At 40.5% G+C, this 26,834-nt stretch overlaps 1 protein-coding gene across 1 annotated transcript in view; it reads right to left on the bottom strand.

Annotated features, from left to right (window-relative positions):
* The window catches only part of cm (AP-3 complex subunit carmine), a 35,974-nt gene continuing 9,140 nt past the window's right edge, over positions 1 to 26,834 (bottom strand). Inside the window, exons 5-10 of the mRNA XM_080275578.1 lie at positions 16,943 to 17,102; positions 14,747 to 14,860; positions 14,052 to 14,231; positions 9,219 to 9,377; positions 2,948 to 2,998; positions 1 to 993 (exon numbers count right to left, since the gene is read on the bottom strand). Coding sequence (XP_080131704.1) covers positions 859 to 993; positions 2,948 to 2,998; positions 9,219 to 9,377; positions 14,052 to 14,231; positions 14,747 to 14,860; positions 16,943 to 17,102 — 799 coding nt within the window. The 3' untranslated portion in view covers positions 1 to 858. The remainder of the gene's footprint in view (positions 994 to 2,947; positions 2,999 to 9,218; positions 9,378 to 14,051; positions 14,232 to 14,746; positions 14,861 to 16,942; positions 17,103 to 26,834) is intronic.

Below are 26,834 nucleotides of genomic sequence, written 5' to 3' on the forward strand. Positions count from 1 at the left end.
TATGAGTGGATAAAATAGTTACCCTCCCATAGAACTCGTTTTCTTTGGTGCCAGCATGTTAGAAAACCCACTCAGGTAAGGAGGAACTCCTACCTGGATTGGGCACTTTAAACCTCAGGTGAGCGATTTCTCTATGAATTTTCGATGTTTCTCACCAAAAGCGAAGGTTTTAGCCAAAAAAAAAAAAATCGAAAATACCTCGGGACTGGGGGATGTCGGAGGTGCGGAAAACCTCGGGACGTGACGGGTTAAACGTATGGGATGGGATACAAAATATCAACATTATAGGCAGCAATGAAAGTTCTGCTGGCATTTTTTATGTAGTTTATTGCAGATTTAACCCACTGAGCCTAGAGGTATCTTAATTATTTTACTCTTGCTATCTCCTTATGATTTTATTCAACTTGGGACAGACTTTTTGAGCTGGAAAGGTTAGATTACAGCTTAAACACCTTCAATTTAAAAGGCCTTTCTTAAGTTAATAAAATCACATACAGCCATTTTAACTGAATTTTGCACACATTTTGGCCCTTTTGTGGCTTACATCACACAACTCAGTGGTTGAATAAGAATATACTGTAGCTCTATGTCCTTTCCACAGTATTTTTTCATGACTTGCATCATATTCTAACATTAATTTCTTTTTACAACTCAAGATTCAAGAGAGAAAGATGGCAATTTTAGGTCATTAGAGTAAAACCGGTATACGCTAGTAGAAAACGAGAATAAGTGAAAAAAATGACAACCACATTCAAGAGGTTCATAGCAATAAAGAATGTCAAAACTGTAAATTATACCAAGAACTTACTATACTGCCACGATACCACCAGGACAATATCTGGAAGCCTGGAGGACTCTTTAAGTGCGGACTTGGAAGCGACCAGCCTTGGTTATATATTTAACACCCTTAAATGGCTTGTACTTCTCCCCATAGATGTCCAGCCGGTTCACCTTCAGTCCTGAGAGTGCGAGCTGAGTGATGGTGAACTGAACCTGTGTCAAGAGAAATGTCAAGTGGTGGTAAGTTCTGGGTGATATTTTAAAGGGAACACAGTCTGAAAATTCTCTGACCTTTCAATCAGTGGACATATTCATTTTCACTTCAGATACATCCAGATCATGATATTCAGTTTAGGGTAGACCTCTTGTAGTGAGGGGGTTAATGAAGGCCTCTCCTGTCCAAAAAGTCTCCCATCCATCCATCCATCATCCAGTCCTACATTGCCCCATGAGGAACGTAGGAGTCTGGGGCTAAGCAGTTGGTCCCGACATTTAAGATGAGAGTGACCAGCCTCACTCATCCCTGAGTGGCATTACATGAGCAATCAACCCCAACTACCCCTTGGATATAAACCTTCACCGGCTCAACCCAACTGGAGCGCAATAATTACTCACTAAACCACCAGGCGCCAAAATATGGTTATATGGTTACCACCCAGCACAGTAAATGGTTTCCTGGTGTACAGGAAACCATTTGGCTTGTCACTCAGTGTAGAGTCACCCACAGGCAGAAGGAAGAGGAAAGAATGGAGGAAAGGAACACAGAAGAGGAAGTGTAAAGTTACCCGTAGGCAGAAGGACAAGGAAAGAATGAAGTAAAGGAAGACAGAAGAGGATGGAAGGAAAGATGGATGGAGGAGAGGAAAGGACAGACACCTGACAGCAGCACTACATCGAGTGAGTGGATGGTGAGCGCCCCCACCTACCACAAAAGTCTCCCCTAAATTGAATAAACTTGTCTGGAACTGGCAAGAATAAAATATAACATATGCCCTCTCATTCGTATCATTTATAAAGACTCCACAATGTCTGCATCAGATTTGGCCACCTAATGGCGATTCTCCATGCTGCTCGATCTCTGGTACCCTCCTTCTTCAATCCCAGTAAATAAATAAACCCTGTACAGTACAGAAATAAATATCTGAGCGAAATTGAAGGAGGGAAGAGGTGAGGTACGTCATGGAAAAGGTGGAGGGATATGGTGGATAAGTGTGTGAGGAAGAGAGGTAGGCTACAGGACTGACAAGAGACTGAGATGGCCGGATGAATATTGTGAGGAGAACCGCATGATCAGGGATTTGGCACCCCTTTTTAACGTGACAGCGTCCAGATTGATTCTATCAGATACGTTTACGTGAAGCTACAGAATGTGGTGAATGTTTTTGGCGTATCAGACAGAGCCAGGATTCCGGGGGCTTGAATGATGAATGAATGGAGGCGTGGGCCATTGGAGTGGACAAACTGGGGCTGTCTGGACAACGCTACTCCTCACCCTGCCCTCGTGTGGGAAAGGAGGTCCGGATGATGATGATGATGATGATGATGATATAAATACAATACAGTACACTAAATGTGTGAACCAAGGAACAGCAGATTATATGACAAATACTGTATTGCAGGAAAAGGTACGAGAGGTGGAATGCAGACTGATGAATGCTGCATCCCAATCCAGATGAAGATACTTCTTCTGTACGAAAGTGTGAAACTATACAGGATTAAAATGCAAAAGAAATAAGAAGCAGAAAGATTTTGAAAAACCAGTCAAAAGGAAAGATGAGAGCAAAGTGGTGGTAAACATGACTGGATAAGGTGCTGCACAAAGAATGAACATGGTAACTGAAAATGTTACAATGGCCAAGTGCTAAGCACTGATGACATATAAATGCAGTGATGATATAGTGTTACATATTTAATGAATTATTTATGAGATATATGCCACAAGGCTTTAATTTTATTATCATAGTGCTGGTGGGGGATGCTTTCATGCAACGGCTTTGATATAACCAGACAACTTTGCAAACATCCCTCATCTTCCCATTCCCTACAAAGAAAGATGATGGACTGCAGGAGAAAGGTAACTAAAGCCAGCTGCCGACTAGGCTCACATTCAGTTGAATTTGGCACCACAACAACAACTACAGCATAATGAAAAGCATGGATTACTCACATTTATTGTAGGGTTACTCTCTGGGGTAGGAGCACCACTCTGTACACTGATCTGTTGAAGGAAATTAGTTCACAAATTTAGTCATTTACTGTATCACTGGGACACACTACAATTAATTAATTCACACTGGAATTTACTATAGATAGCAGAGTGACATACATTAAAATATCCTACAGCAAGACCACATTTCCAACATGTTACCATACCACTGTACAACACACATTTAACATACTGGCACCAATATACTGAGGTGGGAACAACAAACAGTCTACAATACTCAGTTCTTGTACTGTATTACCATACCTGTCAGCACTGTATACTAACAAACCTGTGGTGAAACAGTATTTATGCAACATCTGGATTTTAGCTCATTATTCTACTGGCATGATGGACTAAATGACCTTTCTACACTTTATCCCTCAAGTCCGGTGGCAACTTTATTACATTTCTTGCTACCTCAAGACGATTTTATTCAGCTTAACGGAGATTTTCCAAACTGGAGGGTTTATATACAGCTTTCATTAAAGCTTTCACCACTAGCGCACTCTCCTATGCTTAGTAAAATATCTGGCATTTTTCCCACCCAAGGACAGGGTCAGTTAAAGAGATTTTTAATACAGAGAGATACGCAATGTCATAAGACACAAACTCTGACCTGCTGACTGGTAAGTGTCACCAGCTCGACCTGACCTTACAGCCTGGTAGTAGCAACAATAAAAATATAAAACAATCTCAGCATAACAAAAGAGATTAGCCAAACAAAAAAGCCATACAAGATCACCAGAATTACAGTCCAACAAAACTACCAATGAAACAGGCAGGGTGAAAAGCGACAACTCTATTACAATGAACAGCCTCTTTCGAAATGAAATGCTAAAAATCAGAGAAGACAAAATATTTACAAAATGAGGTTAGTTAACAACAAACTCTAACCCCTTCTCTATGAATGGCCACTCCTAAGCTAAATAATATCTGTTAGTTATATAAATTCAGTTGGCATTACCATGAATAAAATCTAAAAAGACATCATCATACAATACTGAAGCTTTAATTTGAGTAAAGAAGGCAAATGCCAAGACTGTACATAATATACAGTAATTAAATACCATAACAATAATAATACAGTAATAATAATAATAATAATAATAATAATAATAATAATAATCCATCCATCCATCCATCATGCAATCCTGTTGCCCCATGTGATGCATAGGAGCCCGGGGCTTGGCAAATTGGTCCTGACATTTAAGATGAGAGTTACCAGCCTCACTCATCCCTGAGTGGCATTACGTGAGCAATGAATCCCAACCACCCCTTGGATATAAACCTTCACCGGCTCAATCCAACTGAAGCGCCGTAATCACCCACTAAACCACAGGTGCAAAAATTTGGTTATATGGTTACCATCCAGCATGGTAAATGGTTTCCAGGTGTACAGAAAACCATTTAGCTTGTCACTCATTGTAGAGTCACCCACAGGCAGAAGGAAGAGGAATGAATGAAGGAAAGAAAGACGGAAGAGGGAGTGTAAAGTCACCCTTAGGCATAAGGACACAGAAAGAATGAAGGAAAGAAAGACAGAAGAGGATGGAAGGAAAGACGGATGGAGGGAAGGAAACGGCAGACACCCGAGAGCAGCACTACATCGAGTGAGTGGATGGCAAGCACCCTCACCTACCACAAAATTATAAAAATAATAATAATAATAATAATAATCTATCTATCTATATACCTAGGCTGCTTCCCCCAAGGAAAGGGAGGTAGCCGAGACAGGACGACACACTCCCCATTTACTTATCCATTCAAACACATTCATTCGCATCTTAGCCCCAAAGGGGAGAAGGTACATATCCTCACCGCACCACGCGGCACAAGGGTCAACTGCACAGTGCAATCTGTGACATCCGCAGCAGGGCCCGACAGCAGAGCTGGTTTACCTCTGCCACATCATAATAGACCCATCCCCTTACCCACACCTGATCTGACAAGCTGATCAGAAGACCAAATGCGGGAGAGTATCCCCTCAGGGCTGCGTCATCATTTATTCATTCACAATTTCTCTCCATTTATTTCTGTCACGCACAGCTGCTCTTCCTTGCTAAACAGACATCTCTCTCACATCCAGCGCTCTCTTCACACTGTCCATCCATCCTATTCGTGGTCTCCCTCTCAGCCTTACACCTCTCACATCAGATCTAGTTATCTTTTTCACCAATCGCTCATCATCCATTCTCTCCATATGCCCAAACCATCGCAACACCCTCTGCTCAGCTCTATCAGCCATCTCCTGAACAACTCCGGTTCTCCTTCGCACTTCATCATTTCGCACTCGATCCATACGCATCACTCCACACATACTCCTCAGACACCTCATCTCCATTACATTCAAACTTTTCCTCTCTGCTACACCCATATTCCATGTTTCAGCCCCATATAATGCAGTCGGTACCACAACACCCTCATACAGCCTTCTCTTTACTTCCACTCTAAGCGAACGACATCTAAACACCTTTTTCATTCCTCCCAGCACCTTCCCTACTTCATTCAATCTAAACTTCACTTCTGCATCTATTCTTCCATCCACAGCAACATGTGACCCTAAATATTTAAAACACTCTACCTCCTCAAGCAACTCACCATTCAAAACTATATTCATCCCCCTACCATCTACAAACCTCGTACACCTCATCACTTTACTCTTATTCTCATTTACTTTCAATTTCCTCCTTTCACACAACCTTCCAAACTCCTCTACCAACTGTCTCAATCTCTCCTCTGAATCAGCCACCAATGCAGTATATATCATCTGCAAACAGCAGCTGCTTCAGATTCCACTCCCCACCGTCAACATTCACCAGACTCTGACCTCCACCCAAAACTCTTGCATTCACCTCCCTTACAACACCATCCATATAAATATTAAACAACCAAGGCGACATCACACATCCCTGTCGCAGCCCCACTCTCACAGGAAACCAATCACTCACAGCATTTCCCTCTCTTACACATGCTCTACTATTTACATAAAAACTCTTCACCCCTTTTAGTAACCTACCATCAAGTCCATACAATCTTAAAACAGTCCACAAAGCCTCCCTATCAATTCTATCATACGCTTTCTCTAAATCCATGAATGCCCAAAACACATCCTTGCCTTTCGCTAAATACTTTTCACACACTTGTCTCACAGCAAACACCTGATCCACGCATCCTCTCCCTCTCCTAAAGCCACACTGCTCATCACCAATCACTCCCTCTGTACCCTCTCTAACTCTCATAATTAACACTACCATACACCTTACCTACAACACTCAAGAGACTTATACCCCTAAAGCTAGTACATTCATACTTATCACCCTTGCCTTTATACAACGGGACCACACAAGCACTTGCCCAGTCAATTGGCACCATACCTTTCACAAAGCACACATTCAACAATCTTACTAACCAGTCAACAATAGTCACTCCACCACCCTTCAGGAATTCCACAGCACACCCATCCACACCTGCAGCTTTCCCTGTTTTCATCTCCTTTACTGCCTTCTCCACTTCCTCCTTCGTGATCAAAGAATCATTCAACTCTCACAACACATTTATTCCTTGCACCCTTCCATCTGCCACAATCTCAGCCACCCTATCTTCCTCTACATTTAACAATCTTTCAAAATACTCTGCCCATCTCTTCCTTACCACATCCATTTCAATTAACATCCTTCCATCCTCTGCTTTTACTCACTCTTCCTTCCCAGACTCTCCCTTTCGAACCCTTTTCACCTCCTTCCAGAACATTTTCTTATTCTGTTGAAAATTCTGTCAGCTGCCTACCCCACCTCTCATCTGCTGCCACTTTAGCATCACCCACAGCCCTTCTCGCCCTATTCCTCTTTTCCTTATACCTCTCATGTGACACCTCATCCTTCCTCTGCAGCCACACTTCATATGCACGTCTCTTCTCAGCCACAGCCATACTTACTTCCTCACACCACCATTCACTTCCTTTTCTTACACCATCACCCACACATCTCACACCAAACACCTCTTCTGCATGCCCCATCACAGCACTCTTAAACAACTGCCATTCCTCCTCCCCACTGCCATTTTCCTGATCTTTCACTGCATTCCACTCATCTTTCAATTTCTCCTGATACTCTATAATTTTCTCTCTTTTATCCAACTCACTCACTTTCAGAACCTCCCTGCCACACCTAACCCTCCTAGCTCTCACTCATCTCTTACCTACTCTTAACTTTCCCTCCACCAGGTAGTGGTTAGACATACCTCCACCCTCCACTCTCAGAACTCTCACATCCAACAATCTTCCTATTACACAATAATAATAATAATAAAAATCTGGTCTTTTGTTTTTTAAAAGCGTGGACCTTGCAAGAGGGGAACAAGTCAAGAGTGAGAGCAGTGGAAATGAGTTACTTGAGAGGAGCATGTGGAGTGACGTGGAGGGACAGGTTGACGAATGAAGAAGTGAAGGAACGTTGTGGGGTAGATGTGGATGTGGTTGAAAAGATTAGGAGAAATACACTGAGGTGGTTTGGACATGTGGAGAGAATGGAGAATGAAAGACTGACTAAGAGGGTGTATGTAGGTGAGGTGGAGGGAGGGAGAGGGAGGGGTAGACCGAGGATGAGGTGGAGGGATGGAGTTGAGAGGTATATGAGGGAGGGGGGGATGAGTTGGGGGGAGGGTAGTCAAATGGTGGGTGACAGAGTGACTTGGAGGCGTTTTGTCTGCGGCCACCCTTTGAGGGATTAGGGCGTCAGGCTATAGATAGAATAGATAGATAGATCAGTTCTTCCATTGGGAATTCCCTGATGCTCGACACACATACAGTATACATCATTTTTAGTTACAAGAACTGTGACATCTCTCATATACAATACAAACTTCATCAGAAAAAAAAAAAAAAAAGTGAAAGTGGCAATAATTAAACCCTATAATAATTCGCCACAGTACCTCTCTCCAGATCAGAGCATTTTGAAAAGAGAAAGGCTTTTAGCTGTCTCTTAAAGGATTCAACAGAAGAGTTGTCTTATGGACAACAGCAATCTGTTATATAACCTAGGGGCTCTATACACAAAAGAACAATCAGTGAAAGATGACTGGTGAATGGCTCCAGGCTCGTCATGACACAAGGAAAATCACATCTGGACGTGTCAATGGGAATTTTAACAATTCAGCAAGATACTTCAGTGCACCAAACTTAAGAACCTTGAATGTATTAAGACACAGTTTAAATTCAATTCTAGCCTTTATTGGTAGCCAGTGCAGCTCAGTTAGGAACGGGGTACTCGACGTTCTTGGGGGAAGACCAAAGATAATCCTTGCTGTCCTATTCAATATGGACTGAATTTCTGTTAGTATGTTATTTGGAAGACCAATCCAAAATCGATATCAGACAAGACCACTGCACAGACCATTCAGAAATTTTCTCTGAGTATAGAATTCTGATATGCAACTTACACCCTCTGACCACTTGATTAATATGTTCTTTGTAATTTAACCTTGAATTAAAATAAGCACCAAGATTTCAAACAGAACTGACTTCATGAAGCTGTGACACACCAACGTTCAAAGTCAGGGCATTATCAGCATGTTTCCTTGGATGATGATGATCTCAGTTTTATCATCATCCAGCTTAAGTTTCCTCTTTACCAGTATACATGTGCAACGTACACGTATCCAGTCCAACAGTGTGGGGTGTATGGCGAACTGAAGCAAGAGAATTAAGTCAAACTTCAGCATTTCTCTTTTCCTGAGAAGGATTATGGTTATCTTACTCAAATACTCCTCCAACTACAGGAACACAATTAATTCTTCATAAACCACAATTATACTTACCTAGCACATTACACAAATAGCTACATATATATCACACACTGGCAACTGTTGCACTTCAGAAAATATCATGGAAAATGCTTGCTACATTTATGTAAAGTTAGTCATACAGTTCTGTGAATGTGTATTGTACACTGAAACAAATACTGTATTTTGTGTATGATATATCTCTAAATGGATGCCTTGTCTGTGCTGTACAATGACAATTTTGAAGGCTTCAGTGATGAGTGAATGGATGTGTGATTGTGTGGCCCAATTCAATGGATACTTTGCTGATAGTTCTCCTACCTTCACACTCTTCTATTCTTATTTACAAATCCTACTCATCTGATTATCTAATTCAAAAAGTAAGCATGTATATGTGAATGCATGTATGTTTACATGTATACTAAGACAACACTGTGAATGCAGGAAAGCATACATTGCCTCGCATGTTTGGCAACTTGGTGGGGTCAATGCGTCCCAGGTCCCAACGTAGCACCTTGGTGACAGGTTCAAATGTGTACTTGCCCTGTGTCACTGTCAGGTTGCAGTTCAGCACACACTTGGGCATGGGCACCTCTACCACCACACCTTCAACCTGAAACAAACAAGGGACCATATTTTCAACAACTTACAAGGCTTTTTCTTGAAGATCCTCCTTAGGCTGTGTTCACACCAAGCGATTCTATTCGATTCAATTCACGGAGAATCATATCGATTCATGATTCGTCTTGATGCGACATGTTAATTCCTATAGGAACTGTTCACACCAAGCGAATCAATTCAATTCAAATCATGGCGATTCAAGGCGATTCAGAATCACTGATGGGCGAGGGTCCTTTTTTTCATCAGTCACGGCGATTCAGTGGAGGAGTGAGCACCATGCTACCGGACGTCCTGATAAATTTAGTGAGAGAGCGACGTGCTATTTATGATGCTAAAAAGTGGAACAATGATTTTGGTGCATTCACAACGATAAACATATTATGTCTATTTTTTTACTCTATTCAGTCATAAATGAAGGATGTTTATTTTTTTACTGTATTCACAGCCATAAATAAAGGATGTCTATTTTCTTAATATATTCACAACCAGAAACAAAGAATTTATACTTATTTTTACTCTATGCACAACCAGAAATAAAAGATATGTTTTCTTAATGTATTCTGTATTCATAACCAGAAATAAAAGATGTCTTTTATACTGCATGAAACACTACTTCTCCCAACTTTCAGACTTTTAACAGTTCACTTCTTACCTAAGGTAAATGGCAATCCTTTCTTCAACTCCAACTGCACGTCGGTAATTAGTATTCTGTTTTCTTATGTTGGGTGCAGTCAACTCCACTAGCATTTTAAACTGTTCAGTGGTCATCCTAAAATAATCATAAAACTTGTCTGAATTGTTTATCAAATCTGGGAACAAGTGTCCGAAACTCCCAAAATCAGGTCTTTTTGCATTAATTTCATGCACCCTTATTCTTCTTGGATGCCTACGCCTACACAGCCTCAGCCACAGCAACACCTCTATTTCAGCAAGAGCGTCTACGTCCATCCTCGTTCAAGTCAGCCTTTGCACTACTCCCTGTTGATTCTGACAGTTTGATTCTGTCGGTATGAACGGCGCTGATTCAAAATGAATCGAATCAAATGATTCTCCATGAACTGAATCGAATCGAATTGCTTGGTGTGAACGCAGCCTTACTAATAGTTCTGTGTATGGCCCAATTATATTCTCTTTTATGTTATTATTCATGCCAATATCAAAATGGCATAAATGACACACACGATAATACTGAAATGAAATACTGTATGCAAAATTAACCACTAAGGAGGATATGTCAAGGAGCCTCCTTAGTTAATGAAAATACAGTATAGGCAAAGAACTTAGCACCATGAAAAATGACATTAAAAGTTCTCTTGACTATTCATCTATCTACCTATAGCCAGACATCTTACTCCCAGAAGGGGTGGCCACAAACAAACCACCTCCACATTGCCCTGTCCTCTGTCATTAAGCTGTCCTTCCTCCAACTCACATCCCTTTCTTATATACCTCCACCAATTTCTTCAGCTCATCCTTGGTCTCCCCCTCCCCTCCCCTCCACCTCATTCACAAAAACTCTTCTTGTAAGTCTATCACTATTCATCTCCTACATTCCTCTGTCTCCCTTTCCAGAAGAGGGTTTGGCTAAAACAAAACGTTAACAATATCACTTCAAACACCTTTATTTTCCTGGAACATGCCTAGCCCACATCATTTCAACACTATGTCCACCTACTGTATATCACTGGGAAAGGTGAGGAATGAAAAGTACCCATTTACGCTATAACCCTTACACCGCGGGCTTATTTTGCTTTTTCTTGCGGCTCCCGCGGGCATATTCGCGCTTTGATAGACTCTCTAAAAATATTTGCCAAAAATCAGTTATTAGTCCTAGAATATTAAAATCATATTGCTTATGGCACATACCTTCAGCTTTCTCCTGGGGTGTTTGTTGAGCCTTCGTCGAGTACCATAGGACTTGTGGAGACCTCTGAAGTTGGGTAACAAAGTCTCCACTTTACACTTCCCAACAACCCACAACATGATTACCACAGTCTGATATTATCACTAGAAACACTATTCTATGATCTCAAATAGTTTGGAATCCATACTCCAAAAAAAAAACACTGTGTAAGCAATGAAAATTACGAGGGCGTGTGACTTTCCCACTTGCGCTAGTACGCCGCTGGTGTTCTGTCATTTATTATTCATAAAAACACTCACAGTTTATATTTCTATTACTATATAACACTTATATATATCTACAGTCTTTATCCATAAGTTTCCTTCAGTAATAGTAGTTTATTGTCACTGCAGGCATTCAATTTCTTTCAGTAAAATACGTAGCATTCACTTTCTCGTCCTGTATACTAGCATTGAGAGTGAATGTCACTTTCACCTTCACTCTCATAACTCATAGTGTTCATACATGCTAGAGTGAAACTTTCACTTTCATTACTCCTAGGGTATATACTCGTATTCTTATAATACTACTCATTTACATTTCTATTTACGTTCTCTATTTTATTTACGTTATTTACATTTCTATTTTATTTACACTGTGTTATGCACTGTCACTTGAAGTAGCTTATAAAACTATTTTCCACTGTTCACGTATATGTACATTCATTGCTTTCACTTGCTGTTTACACATTATTTACAATTCCACTTGCACTGTTTTACTCAACAGAAAGATTGTAGTCACTATTTTATCAATTGTCAGCCCTTTACCTCTTTCCACACGAGGTATAGTAGGGGGTAAAGGTCACAGGGCCCTTTGCATGGGGCTGAAAAACAGGGGTAGCTAGCAGGAGCAAACAGTCGTACCTTCACTTTGAAAGACGATAGTGAACTGATAGTGGTGGCCTCCTGCCGCCTGGCTTGGGTGAGTGCAATACTACCAACTTTAACCTTGTGAGACCTGCTAATATGTAGCAATGAAATGACTGGCAGGAAACTAAGACAATACATAATAAATTAGGTAGGTCCAGGTGAATGTAAATATCACTTAGGCTTCTCCCTTCCCTCCTTATATGTATATTTATTATGAAAATATATTATACGGCATATTTCAAGGGGAAATAATCGGTGAAAATTAGCGAATGAGTGCACATGAGGTGTTGTCAGGTGATAATTAGCCAATTCCAGGTGTATGGCACTATCACTTACCTTATTTCTTTTTTGTATATATTTTTTTGGTATAAGAATAGGGCATAGGGCTTATTTCAATGGATAAAATCAGTGGAAAATTCCAGGGAAGATTTACTTAGTGTAGAATACAGTGTGGTGGCCTGCAATAATTAGGTAGTTCCAGGTGAATGTAAATATCACTTAGGCTTCTCCCTTCCTTTCTTGTATATATTTTTATTTCGAAAACAGATTATACAGCATATTTCAAGGGGAAATAAACAGCGAAAATTAGCGAACAAGTGCACGTGAGGTGTTGTCAGGTGATAATTACCCAATTCTAGGTGTATGGCACTCTCACCTTATTTCTTTCTTGTATATATTATTTGGTATAAGAATAGGGCATAGGGCTGATTTCAATGGATGAAATCAGTGAAAAATTCCAGGGAAGATTTACTTAGCGTAGCACGGCCGGGCAGGTGAGAGGATAGGGTAATGGAGGGGAGGTAGGGAGGGGAGTCAAGAACGGGGAGAAATGGCTAAATTGTCAACAATGGATGGGAGTACAGATGAGAATAGGAGTGCTGACTAGTGTTGGACATTGGCAGTACTGACAGATGATACAAGCCACCACTTGAAAGCCCGGGTGAATTCAAAATACAGTAACACAGAATCACAAAAGTGACGCCCCGCGGTATGATCCCTTGCTCCCAAGTGTCACGAAAGTGACACCCCGCGGTTAAGGGGTTAAAAAACAATTTAAAAGGCTAAAGTAGGTGATTGGACAGTCCCCAGTCCTTTATATATAATTAGGGATGTACTGTAGCAACTTATCTGTCCAGCAACTGTGCACTGACCCATATATCTCTTTCCCATGTACCAAAAATCCTTGTCATAACAAACCTCAATTTACCAAATCAGTATTAGAAGTCTAAGGCTACACAAACCAACCCAAGTTACCCATTCTTTGTTAATGGTACACTTAAACTTTACTTAAGATAACACAAACCAATTCTGTTAGCCAAGAGAAATCTTAGCAAACAAAGAGTTATCCCTTCAAAGTGAGGAATATTTCTGATATATTCTTACCATCTCCAATTGATTTTATTCAAATTAGTAAAGATCTCTTGTACTGATGGGATTTATACAGGCTATACCTAACCCTTCCAGTTTAAAACATCTCTCTTAACCTCAGTAAAAACATCTGAAAGTACAGGGAGTAAGAAAAAAGTTTAAATATGTCAACTAAGTTAAGGGTTAGTGTACTTTCACTTAAAGTAGCATTTCGCCTCATACATCCCACATTTTAACTGCCTGAATCTGGTGATGTACTTTTTAGTTTATTCTTGCTACCTCTAAAAACTTCCAGTCAGGTAAGGAGAGACTTTTCAAACTGGTGGAATGAGATACAGCCTCCATTAATCCTTTTCGTATGTAAGGTCTTTCCTAAGTAGAAAAAAAAAAATCGTCCGGAGGCTGCAAGAATATACTAACTTATTATATCACAGGAGTGAATGGGTTAAGTGAGAGTGACTGTAAAATAATCCACAATCCACTGACTACATTCATTCACACATATTCACTTGATCATGTTACTCACCACACGTCCCATGGTTTGCTTGGGTCCCACAGTAATGTCCAGTCGGCCTCCTCCAACATCCCTGAAGGATATGTTGTGCCTAATGTAGATGGGAATGGCCACCACCGACTGTGACCCGATGTGGTATGACAGCAGACGGCAGTTGCCATCAGGTGGGATGAAAGACAGCACACGCTCAGACTGTGTAGGAGGGAATAGTGCTCTTATAGGTACAATTAGAGTACAAAATTTTTATTAACTCATTCTGTTCGTCATGCAAGGTGAAGAAAGGGGAGTAGGCTGGTAATGCATACTCAGAGTGTGCAGATGAGAATAATGTTCATTTAAGTACAATCATTCTTATTAACACCTTCTTTTCATGATGAAAACATTGTAGAGAGAGGAATAGGCTGGTCATGTACTCTTAAATGTACCGGTACTGAACTACAGTAGCCTAGCTTCACAGCCCTCCACCTTCCAAGGAGAAATGAAGACACAACTTTCTTTTTTCCCTTAAACCTTGGGTTGTCTTTTTTATATAATTCTTGCCATCTTTTCTAAATAAAAGAGTCTGATACAGTTCTAAGAAATAATTTCTGTATCAGTACGAGATGCCTTTTCTGAGCTGAATAAAATAATCTGGAATTAGCAAAACAAAATAAAAAAAAGGGGAGGGCATCAGTCAGACAAAAAAGGGAGAAAGTGAAAATGCTTACCTCCCAGCGTTTGAGCCTGACACATGGGTGGAAGGACACATCATCAAAGAGACGGGGGTTGATGAAGGTTAAGGTTAGGTCTGGCATCCCTGACAGCTTCACACAACAATCGATCTGACACGGTGCACATAAAGCCACCACTATTATGTCTTCTCCCTCAAGTAAAATGTAAGCATGATAATTATAAAACAAAACAAAAAAAAGGTAGAATAATTATATTTTTACTCTGCTACTTATCAAAGTTTGAGAAATAAATTATATCATGATGAATGTCAGTTACACTGCTCACATATCTAAAATACTGTATGCTTATTGTATGAAAGCTATCAGTAAAAAAATAACAATTTACTATACAATACAGGTCTTAAAATATTAGTTTATCTGCAGTAATTGAGGATAACAACATACAACAGCAGAAATATCTACATACAGATAACTCCCTATAATATGAATAACCTTCAGATTTCATTTAGTAAGAGTAACTAACAGAAAGCTGACAGGGAACATTACTCTATGGGAAGAACTGCTGTTACAGGGTATCTTAGCTATTAAAAAGAAGAAAAAAAAAAAAAAATGACAAACATCACTATTATTCAGTTCACTGAGGTTATAACTATGTTTAGCCTACCAGTAATGGAATGTGCATTCACACACACGCATGCACGCATGTATGCACGCGCACACACATATAGACACACACACACACACACACAAGGAATCCTTGGGTCAAGGTAAACTACCTGATATTTGGAAGAAAGCAAACACTGTTCCCTTATTCAAGAAAAGGAATAGACAAAATCCACTAAACTACCAACCAGTTTCACTAACCAGTGTTGTAAGTAAGATACTGGAAAAGCTGGTAAGAAAAGTTTGGGTAAACCATCTAGAAGAGCACAATATGATAAAAGAAGGGCAATTTGGTTTCAGAAAGGGAAGATCATGTGTTACTAATCTATTAAGCTACTATGACAGAGTTGCAAAAACATTACAGAAAAGAGAAGGACGGGTGGACACTATCTATCTAGATTTCAAGAAAGCATTTGACAGTACTGCACCAAAGACTTTTATGGAAACCGTACCATCAAGGAGGAATCTGAAGTAGACTGTACTGTTGGATGCAACATTTTCTCAGAAAAAGGGAAATGAGACCAGTACTAAGGGGAAATTACTCACCATGGAGGGAAGTGACTAGCGGAGTTCCACAGGGCTCAGTGCTGGCACCAATTATGTTTTTAGTGCAAATAAATGACACAGATAGTAATATTGGAAATGAAAGCTATTTAAATATGTTTGCTGATATTGCAAAAATACAAAGGAGAATTACTAACACAGATTCTTGTAAAGAGCTACAAGAAGAATTAAATAAACTTCATGAATGGAGTAATACATTGCAAATGCAATTCAATGTGGACAAGTGTCATGTAATCAACTTTGGTAAAAGTGGGAAAAGACCAGATTAGGATTATAAGTTAGGAAGTAAAACTCTACACATATCAGAAAGATAGAAGGACTTAGGTGCAATTATCAATAACAGACTATCTACAGCTTATCACATAAGTGAGAAGGTACGGAATATGTACACCCTGCTTGCAAATATGAGAATAACATTCACAAACATAAATGAAGACATGCTGAGAAAGATGATAACATCCTTCATCAGACCAGCCCTGGAGTATGCATCAGTAGTCTGGAATCCTCATCTCAAGAAACACATAGATAAGATTGAAAAAGTTCGAAGGGTTGCTACAAGATGGGTACCAAGCTTATGGGTTCTAAGCCATGAAGAAAGACTAGAAAAACTGAATCTGCCAACACTACGAAAGAGAAGGAAAAGAGGAGACATGATTATGCTATATAAATGCATATCAGGGAAGGAGAAAATAGACATAAATGAATATATAACCTATGGGGAAGCATCAGCAAGAAGACACTGCAAAAAACTGCATAAAAAGAGAGGCGATAAAGACATAAGGAAATTTAGTTTCCCAAACAGGGCAATTGATCAATGGAATGCACCACCAAATGAAATAGTGTTTAACAAAACAATTCATAAATTTAAGGAGATGTATGATGAAAATGGTTTACGACACGTGAGTGTACAAGCTTGACTCATTCCTGTAAAGATACAATTAGGTAAGGTAGGCACGCATGCATGCACACACGCACACACACACACACACAGCAATGCTAACTCACATATCCCTGGATCTCAGCAGCAACAGTAGCTCCAGACTTGTCAATAATTGCATCAACCTCTTCAGTCACATCAAAGTATGCCTCATTGTTGGTGTAGCGCACACCTGATCGTCGCCATGGTACATTGCTGAGCTGGCCCGTCGGCAGTGTGGCACTTACACTATACACAAAGGGAAATAATTATAAACAACTTCAATATACACTCTGTTCACTTTAAATGACATCTCACTGTACAGCCACAATGATACTTGTATACAGTAAACACTCACTATACTCTGTTCACTTAAACTTGGTCTAAAATTACCATATCACTGTACCCCGAAGGTAATAATTATAAAAACTCTTACAATACAGTACTCTCCCCAAACTTGGCCTGTAACTGCCATCTCTCCAACTTCACTTAGTTATAACAATTGATTATCTCTTCAGTATGGTCCTTATCATGAAGAAGCACTATGGAAAAGATGCAGAAATGTACAGTACACCCTCATTATCGACGGGGGATAGGTACCTAAGATACCCGTCGATGCCTAAAACCGTCGATACCGATTTTCGTCTGGTCAGGTACCCTTTATTTATATATTTTAATATCCCTTCAATCACTCGTATGTAATATGGAGTTTAGTTTTAGTGTTTCTTAGAAATAAATTAGTTAGGCAACTGAAAAACTGAATATCATAATAAAACTACTTATATTAAGTAAAGAATTATGGAAAAAATAGCATAAGCTCTGATGTTGATGCATAGTGGTCGTACACTGGACCTCAACTTGTAATGGCTGCTGTATCATCACTTCTCTCTCCACTTACACCTCACTTCATCTAAAAATAAAAGGCGAAACCAACGGTTGTAGCCATCCATATGTTTACATAACCGAGTGTGTAAAAAAAAAAAAAAAACGAAAGCAGCAGTGGTGGTCATTCATACGTTCTAATAACTGAGAGTGTGGGGCAAGTGTTACGTTAGATCAGCTGTTCGCACCGATCTTCACAACACACGCCAGTGCTGCTAGCTCACACCAAAGAGACCACGCTCTCCTATTTACTTTCATTCTCAAGAGCTTCCTTTCATTCTTGATATTCCATTTCTCCCAGACCTAAATTTTCACGACTGTATGGCAGTTTATGCTATCAAAGATGAATCTTAGCCTAGCTTTCGCTAGGATCTTCTTTTATAGGAAAATTCAACTCTCCTTATGCTCGTATATTTCATATTTAATCTCTGCCTAACTTTTGCAAGAAATATCCTTTATTGACAAAAAATCCAACTCGTCTTTAACATTATAACAAATGATACAGGAGCATGGGTTTTATCATATGTCCTTCTGTGTTACCACACAACAGCACAGACACACGATCTTTTGCTGCTTTAAAGCCTGGCGCACTTTTCTCCTCCTTCGAAATGTACGTTCTTTTAGGCACTTTCTTCCACCACAGGCGTGTTTCGTCCGCATTAAACACTTGTTCATGCCTGTACCCTTTCTCCCTTATAAGTTCAGCAAAGTCACGTGGGTACGATTCTCCTGCTATCTGATCTGCTGAAGCTGCTACACCAGTCATCCTAATGTTATGTAGGCCATACCTTTTCTTAAAATTCTCGAACCAGCCCTTGCTGGCTGCAAATTTCTTTTGCCTAGAAGCACCAACATTACTAGGCCTATCACCATCGTCATTACTTTCATCACCATCATCACTATTTTCACCTGCCTCACTTTCATCACCATTATCTTCACCAACACCACTGCTTTCACCAGCAAACCGAGCGTAGAGTTGTTTTGCTTTGTTTCTGATGAACTGGGAGACTAGCGGCACGTGTCGACGGTTTAAGTCCTCAATCCAAATATTCAGTGCCTTTTCCACCTTCACCAAGGCATCATCTCTCACATGCATCGTTACTTTAGCCGATCCTGGTGTGCACGAAGCCAGAGCATCTTTAATGTCTTTTTCTCTCCATTTTATGCCACGAACACTGGGCTCATTCATGCCATACTCGCGACCAACCGCTGCATAGCTCATTCCACTTCTAAGTTTTTGTAATATTTCGTTCTTTACTTCCAAGGTAAGTACTTTCCTTGCTCTCTTAGCTGCCTTATTTCCAGTTGGAGTGTTACAAGGGCGCTTCGGAGCCTTGATGATCGCGAAAGCACGATAGATGTGGCCGAACACGATATGAGAACAACAGACAAACGTGTACTGATGCTGTTGTTTGTTGGGTCGGCGGGAACATGCTGCGAGCAGCCAGAGACACCCGGCAGGATGGCGTGCAAACTTGCTAGGAGGTGCCAATACAATTCTTTATTTTTTTATTTTTTTAATAATAATAATTTAACTCCCAGGAGACAAAAAAAACGTCGATAATCAAATCCGTCAATAAAAAAAACGTCGATAATGAGGGTGTACTGTATTGTCATATTCTGCCTTTGAGCTACATGAAACAAGCAACCTAAGGATGAAAATCTGGGTCAAGTTTATGTGAAAGAACTACAGCCTGACGTTATGATCCTACGAACAATACTTCTGTGTACTGATTGCAAGGACAATGATCAGTTATTATGCTACGTACTATCAAGATCAAGACATTTTTACATTTCCCTGTTGACTGTGGAGATAGTAGGTGTTACAAAAATAAATAAATATAAAATAAGTGACAGCAAACAAAAGAGTATGAGAAGGAGGGATACTAAAAAATTTAGGGAGATGAGAAATATGAAAGTCAGCACAAAATATTGGCAGGTGATTATCTGTCAACTTTTGCTAGTGATAATGCTATTTACTGTCAATAATGCAAGAATAAAGAGTAAAAATACCTACTATAATGATTAAGTATGTGTTAAACCTTTTCCAAAGTGGCAAACATCACACTTATCTATCCTATATTAGGCCTACAATACATGAGTAATACATTTATATAGCTGGATTTGTTAATCAACCCTTTCACTATGATGATTCTCATTTTATTCTTACAAACACCAAACTTTATTCAGCTTAGAAGAAACTATCTCTCATGAAGGAGTTTGCACCAGACTTTATATATCTTTTCAGCATGGTAAGTCCTTCCAAAGTTAAACAAAAGCCTCTGGAGGTAGCAAGACCTTATAAAACAAATGCTGCCATCATTCTGGAAGAGAAATTATCTGGAATATTTGGGCTATATTGTATATAACTACGATAACCACCTGCAATTTCCTGGTAATATTCTAGCTAACTTCATTCCATAAATTTATTAGGAGTTTCAAAGCTCTGGATACCAGCAAGGGATGAAACTGGCTTGCATACATCAAATTCAAATTAGTTACGAATATCTGATGATTAGTGGAAGTACATGGTTATACGCTGTATGTCAAACTCATTTACAGTAAGATATATATATATATATATATACAGTATATATATATATATATATATATATATATATATATAGTACTGTGTATATACTTATCAATCTATCTATCATATACTGTATATATATATATATATATATATATATATATAACATCATCAACATCATCATCCAGACCTCCTTTCCCACCCTAGGGCAGGGTGAGGAGTAGCAACGTCCAGAAAGCCCATGTTTGCCAAATCCAATAGGCCACGCTTCCGTTCACTCACCATTCAAGCCCCCGGAATCCTGGCTCTATCTGATACGCCAAAAACATTTACCATATTCAGTAGCTTCACATAAACGTATCCGATAGAGTCAATCCAGATGCTGTCACGTTAAAATGGGACACCACATCCCTGATCATGCACTTCTTCTCACAACATTCATCCAGCCAGTTTGATCTCTTATCAGTCCCCTAGCCTCACTAACTACCATACCTCTCTTCCTCACACACTCATCCACCATATCTCTCCATCTTCTCCTTGACCTACCTTGCTTCCTCCCACCTTCAAATTCACTTAGATATACCTTTTTCACTACTCTATTGTTATCCATTCTCTCCACATGACCACACCATCTCAGCACACTCTCTTCGATTCTGGTATCCTCAGACTTCCTCATGCCACATTTTTTACAAATCACATTGTTTCGGATCCTATCCACTTTCTGTACTCCACATACATTCCTCAACAGTCCCATCTCCACTGCTCTCACTCTTGACTTTTCATTTTCATGTCACACAATAGTCTCACATCCATATGTTAAAGTTGGCATTAACACTCCATCATGTAAGCCTCATGCAGCTGCAACACTCAAGCCTCTGTTTCTTACCAAGGCCTTCATAGCACCAGCTACTTTCCTTCCTTGTGTCACTCCACTTTCCACTTCTGTTGCACATTTTCCTCTTTTTTCTATCACTGTACCCAGGTATTTGAACTCTCTCACCACTTCCAGTATCTCTCCATTCACTGTAACATCACACTGGGAGTCACCTTCTCTCTCAATAACCATCACTTTATTCTTTTCTATATTTACTCTCAAGGCACAACGCTCACAGACATCAGCAAAACTCTGCACTAGTCTACCAAGTTCTTGTCCGGTACTTGCAGGTAGTATTGTATCATCAGCATACAACAAATTTGAGATATTCCATCCATCGCCATTCATTACCAACGCCATCCCCTCTCTCCATTACTCATGTTTTTACTTCTCTCATCACCCCATCCATATATATATATATATATATATATATATATATATATATATATATTCGTTTTCATTTTTAAAGGCTCCAACATGCTTGCATGTGTCGGCCTTGGTCACCTAATGGCGGCTCTCCACGCTGAAAGATCCATTGCTGCCTCCCTGTTCAGTCCCTTAACCCTGAGGTCACACTTAATGACCTCATCCCATGTCTTTCTCGGTCTACCCCTCATAACCCCACCCCCAATATTAACACTTCTCACCTTCCTCACCCAATTATCATCCCCCATCCTCTCCACATGTCCAAACCATCTCAATCTACCTCTCCTCATCACCACACCAATACACTCCAGTCCCATCCTACCTCTCAACTCTTCCATCGTAAACCCAGCCCCTCCAGGCCTTGGACGCAGGGACGCACTGCACATCCACCTAATCATTGTCATTTCTGTACGTCTGAGCCGGCGAATATTTTCCTCCCTCACTGCCCAGGTCTCACTACCATACAGCATTACACTCCTAACACATGCTGCATACAAAGACCCCTTAGCACGTAGGAAGAGTCCTCTCAATGTCAGGAGAGGCAAGAGCTCCCTGAACTTCTTCCAACCATTTCTCACCCTAGCCACAGAGCTAGCTCCAGCCCCACCTCCAGCACACAACATGTCTCCCAAATAACAAAACTCTTCCACACACTCAAGAGATTCACCAGCAAGTTCAATCCTTTCACATCTGACAATCTCCACCTGCTCACCCCGACACGCCGTACACATAAAATCAGCATTATCTCGCAGTCTACCTCTGATACCACTACATTTCTTATGCACCCATTTATCACACACACCGCACAAGATGAAATTACTTCCCACACCCTTGTGGCAAACTGCACATGGCCACTCTCCCTCGTCTTTGATAGTACTGCCACCAAACCTAGACATCATCACTTTTGTTTTATCTGCATTTACCCTTAAACCCTCATGCCCCATACCATCTCTCCACTTCCTAAACCTTTCCTCCGCCTCCCTTTCGTTCTCTGCAATCAACACCAAATCATCAGCATACAACAACTCCCACGGGAGTCCGTTTCTAAAGTCACGTGAAAGGGCTTCAAGTACCATGATAAACAACATGGGACTCAAGACTGACCCCTGACGCACACCAACATTCACAGAAAATTCATCACTCAAATCCCCATTCACTCTTACCTGGGTGTGAGCACTCACATACATAGCCATAACCACCCTAACCAGCCACTCCTCCAAGCCAAGCTTTCTCATTGCCCACTTCACCACCTCTCTAGGGACTCTGCCAAAGGCCTTTTCCAAATCAACAAAAACAAAATAAAGATCCCTTCTCTTACCAATATATTTTTCCTGAAGCTGTCGAACAATGAATATAGCATCAGTGGTCCCCCTACCTGGCATAAACCCAAACTGCATCTCATCAATATTCACTCTTTCTCTAATCATACCTTCTAAAACTCTCTCCATTACCTTCATTATCTGATCTAAAAGCTTTATACCTCTATAATTTCCTCTTTCCAGGGCATCACCCTTCCCTTTATACACATTTACAATTACACTCTTCAGCCAATCATCTGGGACAACACACTCATAAATAATCCTATTTATCAGGTCAGTGACTAACCTCACCCCTATATCGCCTGAGGCCTTCAACATTTCGGCAGTCAACCCAGACACACCTGCTGCCTTCCCCACCCTCATCCTGCCTATTGGCTCACTCACAGTAGCAGTATCAATCAATGGCCAAGGGCCAGACATATATATGTATATATATATATTACACAACCATGTTGACATCACACAACCTTGTCGCATGTCCACAACGATCATGAACCATTCACTTAGATGCCTATTTACCCTTACACATGCTTCACTACCATCATAAAAACTCTTGATGGCACTTAGCTGCCTACCATCTACACTGTACATGAGCAAAACCTTCCACAATTCTTCTTTATCTCTTTTGTTGTATGCTTCTTCCAGATCCATGAATGCCATAAACACCTTACAGTCCTTCTCACATGCTTTCTCCACTATCTGTCTTACTGCAAATATTTGATCCACACATCTTCTGCCACTCCTAAAGCCACCCTGTTCATCACTCACTGACACTTCTGATATCTCACTTACTTTCTCTATAACAATTCTTCCATATACCTTCCTTACCACACTCATTACACTTGTCTATCTATCTATTGCCAGACGCCTCAATCCCATTTGGGGTGGCCACAAACTAATCGCCTCCACGTCGCCCTGTCCCCCGCCATTTCACTGCCCTGCTCCCAACTCACAACCCCCTCTCTCATATACCTCTCCACCCCATCCCACCATCTCATCCTCGGCCTCCCCCTCCCTCTTCCCCCCTCCACCTCACTCACATACACTCTCTTTGTCAGTCTTTCACCCTCCATCCTCTCCACATGGCCAACCACCTCAGTGTGTTCCTCATAACACTTCCTATCACATCCATATCCACACCACAACGCTCCTCTATATCCTCATTCGTCAGCCTGTCTCTCCATGTGACTCCACAGGCTCCTCTTAAATAACTCATTTCTACTGCTCTCACTCTTGACTTGTGTCCTTCCAACAACGTCCAAGCTTCACTTCCATACGTTAGAGTTGGTATCACAATACTGTCATGTAGTAACTTTTTCACTTCCATGCTCACTTCCCTGTTTCTTATCACTGCTTTCAAAGAACCAGCAACCTTTCTTCCTTGCTGTACCCTTTCAAGCACTTCACCCTCCAAACCTCCATCCTTACTCATCACACTACCCAAGTACTTAAACGTACTCACATTTTACACTTGTGCCATGATAATTCTTGCACTCACTTTCGCTCACCTTTATTTTTGTGCAGGGGTACAATTACAGCCTTCTTCCACTCTGCTGGCACAGTTTCACTCATCCATGCCTTCTTACATATCTCCAACAAGCACTTCATTCCCCTCTCTCCACTACATTTAATCATCTCTGGATAAACCTCATCAACCCCAGCTGCTTTCCCATTTTTCAACCGCTTCACAGCGTTCTTCACCTCTGCGACTGTCATGTTTCCTGGCACTACATTCCTACTCTGCACACCCCCAAAACCAATCATGTTTACAGTGACTCTGCTCTCTCTATTCCCATTTATCAGGCTTTTAAAATATTCTTTCTATCTGGTCCTTACTTCATCTCCATGGGTTAATAATCTGCCACTTACAACCTTCAAACTTTCACGTTTCTTTCCGTTGTCACTTCTACATTTCTGCACCTCTTTTCAGAATAACTTCCTAGTCTCAGAGTAATTTGGATTTAATTTTTTTCCTAGATCATAATTTACCTCTTTGTTTTTCCTCTTCAATAGTCTCTTTACGTGCTTCTTGCTCTCAATATATTCAGTTCTTATTTCAATTGAACCCCTGTCCTGCAACCACTCTGACCACTTCTACCTCTTTTCCTCCACTGCTCTCTTAACCTCTTCATCCCATCATGCCGCACCTTTCTTCTTTGTTACTGCTCTTGCCACACCACACACCGCTTTAGCATTCCATACTAAGCAATCCCTATATGCATTCCACAAATAGTCCAGATCCATTTCATTCCAATTCACTGATTCTAACTCCTCCCCTACTTTGGTCCCGTATTCATCTGCCATTTCTTTGATCCTCAGCTTCTCAACTTTCAGTCTTTCTTCCTGACTGCTCCCCTATCTCCGGGTCCACCCTGCTCCTCTCAACTTGATCTTGCATACCACAATCATTTTATATGACACACCTCCACATCGTCCTCTCACTGTCCTCATGTCAGCAACCATTCCCATCATCAACCTCTCTACGAGCATGTAGTCAATCAGGCTTCTTTTAACACGATCCCCGTTCCCTGTATACCATGTATATTTATGTGCATCTTTGTTTGAAATACGAGTTACAAATGCACAACCTCCTCTCCTGACACATATCTTTCAGTTGCTTCCCATTATCATTTTCTCTTGGTACTCCATAACAACCCGCTGTGTCATCCTCAAGATCAGTGCCTACTCTTCCATTCATATCACCCATTACAATCACTTTATATCTCCTGGGTATTTCTCCCACTACTTCATCCAGCTCTTCCTAAAACCTGCCTTTCTCTCTCGCACTCCTGTCCTCACATGACGCATATGCTACAATCACTGCCACTTTCACCTTCTCAGACTTGAACTTGACATACATACACCTTGAGTTGACACATTTGTAGTCTCTCATTCCACTCTGCCACACCTCATTCATCAACAAAGCAACTCCTTTCTTGCATCTTCCTCACCCATTCATTCCCGATCTTACACATTTCACACCCTCCCACTCCTCCACTTCTCACCCTTTCATCTTCGTTTCACACAATGCCATCACAGCATATCTCACACTCTTGAACACATTCACCACTTCCACCCTCTTGCTCTCCTCATTTACACCTCTCACATTTCACATGGCCATGTGAATCTGCCCGTTTGGTTTGGGCCCTGGGCAGGTACTGGGCCCTTCGAGGCTCTCTGAATCGACTGCCATGATTAAGTGATTTTGGATAGGGGAATCTGGGGTACACTTAACCCTGCCAGAAACCCCGGTTATATGGTTACCACCCAGATTAGGAAATGGTATCCTGGGTACAAGAAACCATTTGGCTTGTCACTCAGTGTAGAGATCAAATGGCATCTCTACAATGAGTGAGTGGATGATGGGTGCCCCCATCCACCACATATGTTTATATCCTACAGGTCAAGAAACTTGATGTTATATATAAATGTGTTCTGTTAATTCAAAATAAATATGTAAGGAAAATATGGGATGCAGTTTAACAACAACATTTAAATGCTTTTGTTAAACAACCAAGTTAGATTCACATTATGATAAAATTACACTGAAAGATAAATACTGTAAACCATAGCATAAATAAAGTACTGTCTTCTGCAAGAAAGGAGAAGATAAAGTTCAAGCAAACAAACTATGAAAGTGGCAAACAGTACTGTGCTATGCATCCTCCTCCGTAGGTCTACAAATATTTAAAACTGATCTTGAGCTTTCCAGGTAATTCTCAAAATTACTTAAAAAGTACAGATATATCATACTATATACACAACATGGACAATAATTTATATTGAAGGGGTACAACATTCAAAACTTGGTGCTTTTCCATAATCAGCTATTGCAATATCAAATTAAGCAAGATATACATTATGCAAAGCAAATGAACACAGCAGTTAGTGACAGTTAGATTGAGAGGTTTATTACAGCAAAATATCAAAACAGGGAATTACACTGA

Source organism: Coenobita brevimanus, chromosome 62 (assembly GCF_032717465.1).
Source record: "Coenobita brevimanus isolate Jiangsu-jjx chromosome 62, ASM3271746v2, whole genome shotgun sequence".
Lineage (NCBI taxonomy): Eukaryota > Metazoa > Arthropoda > Malacostraca > Decapoda > Coenobitidae > Coenobita > Coenobita brevimanus.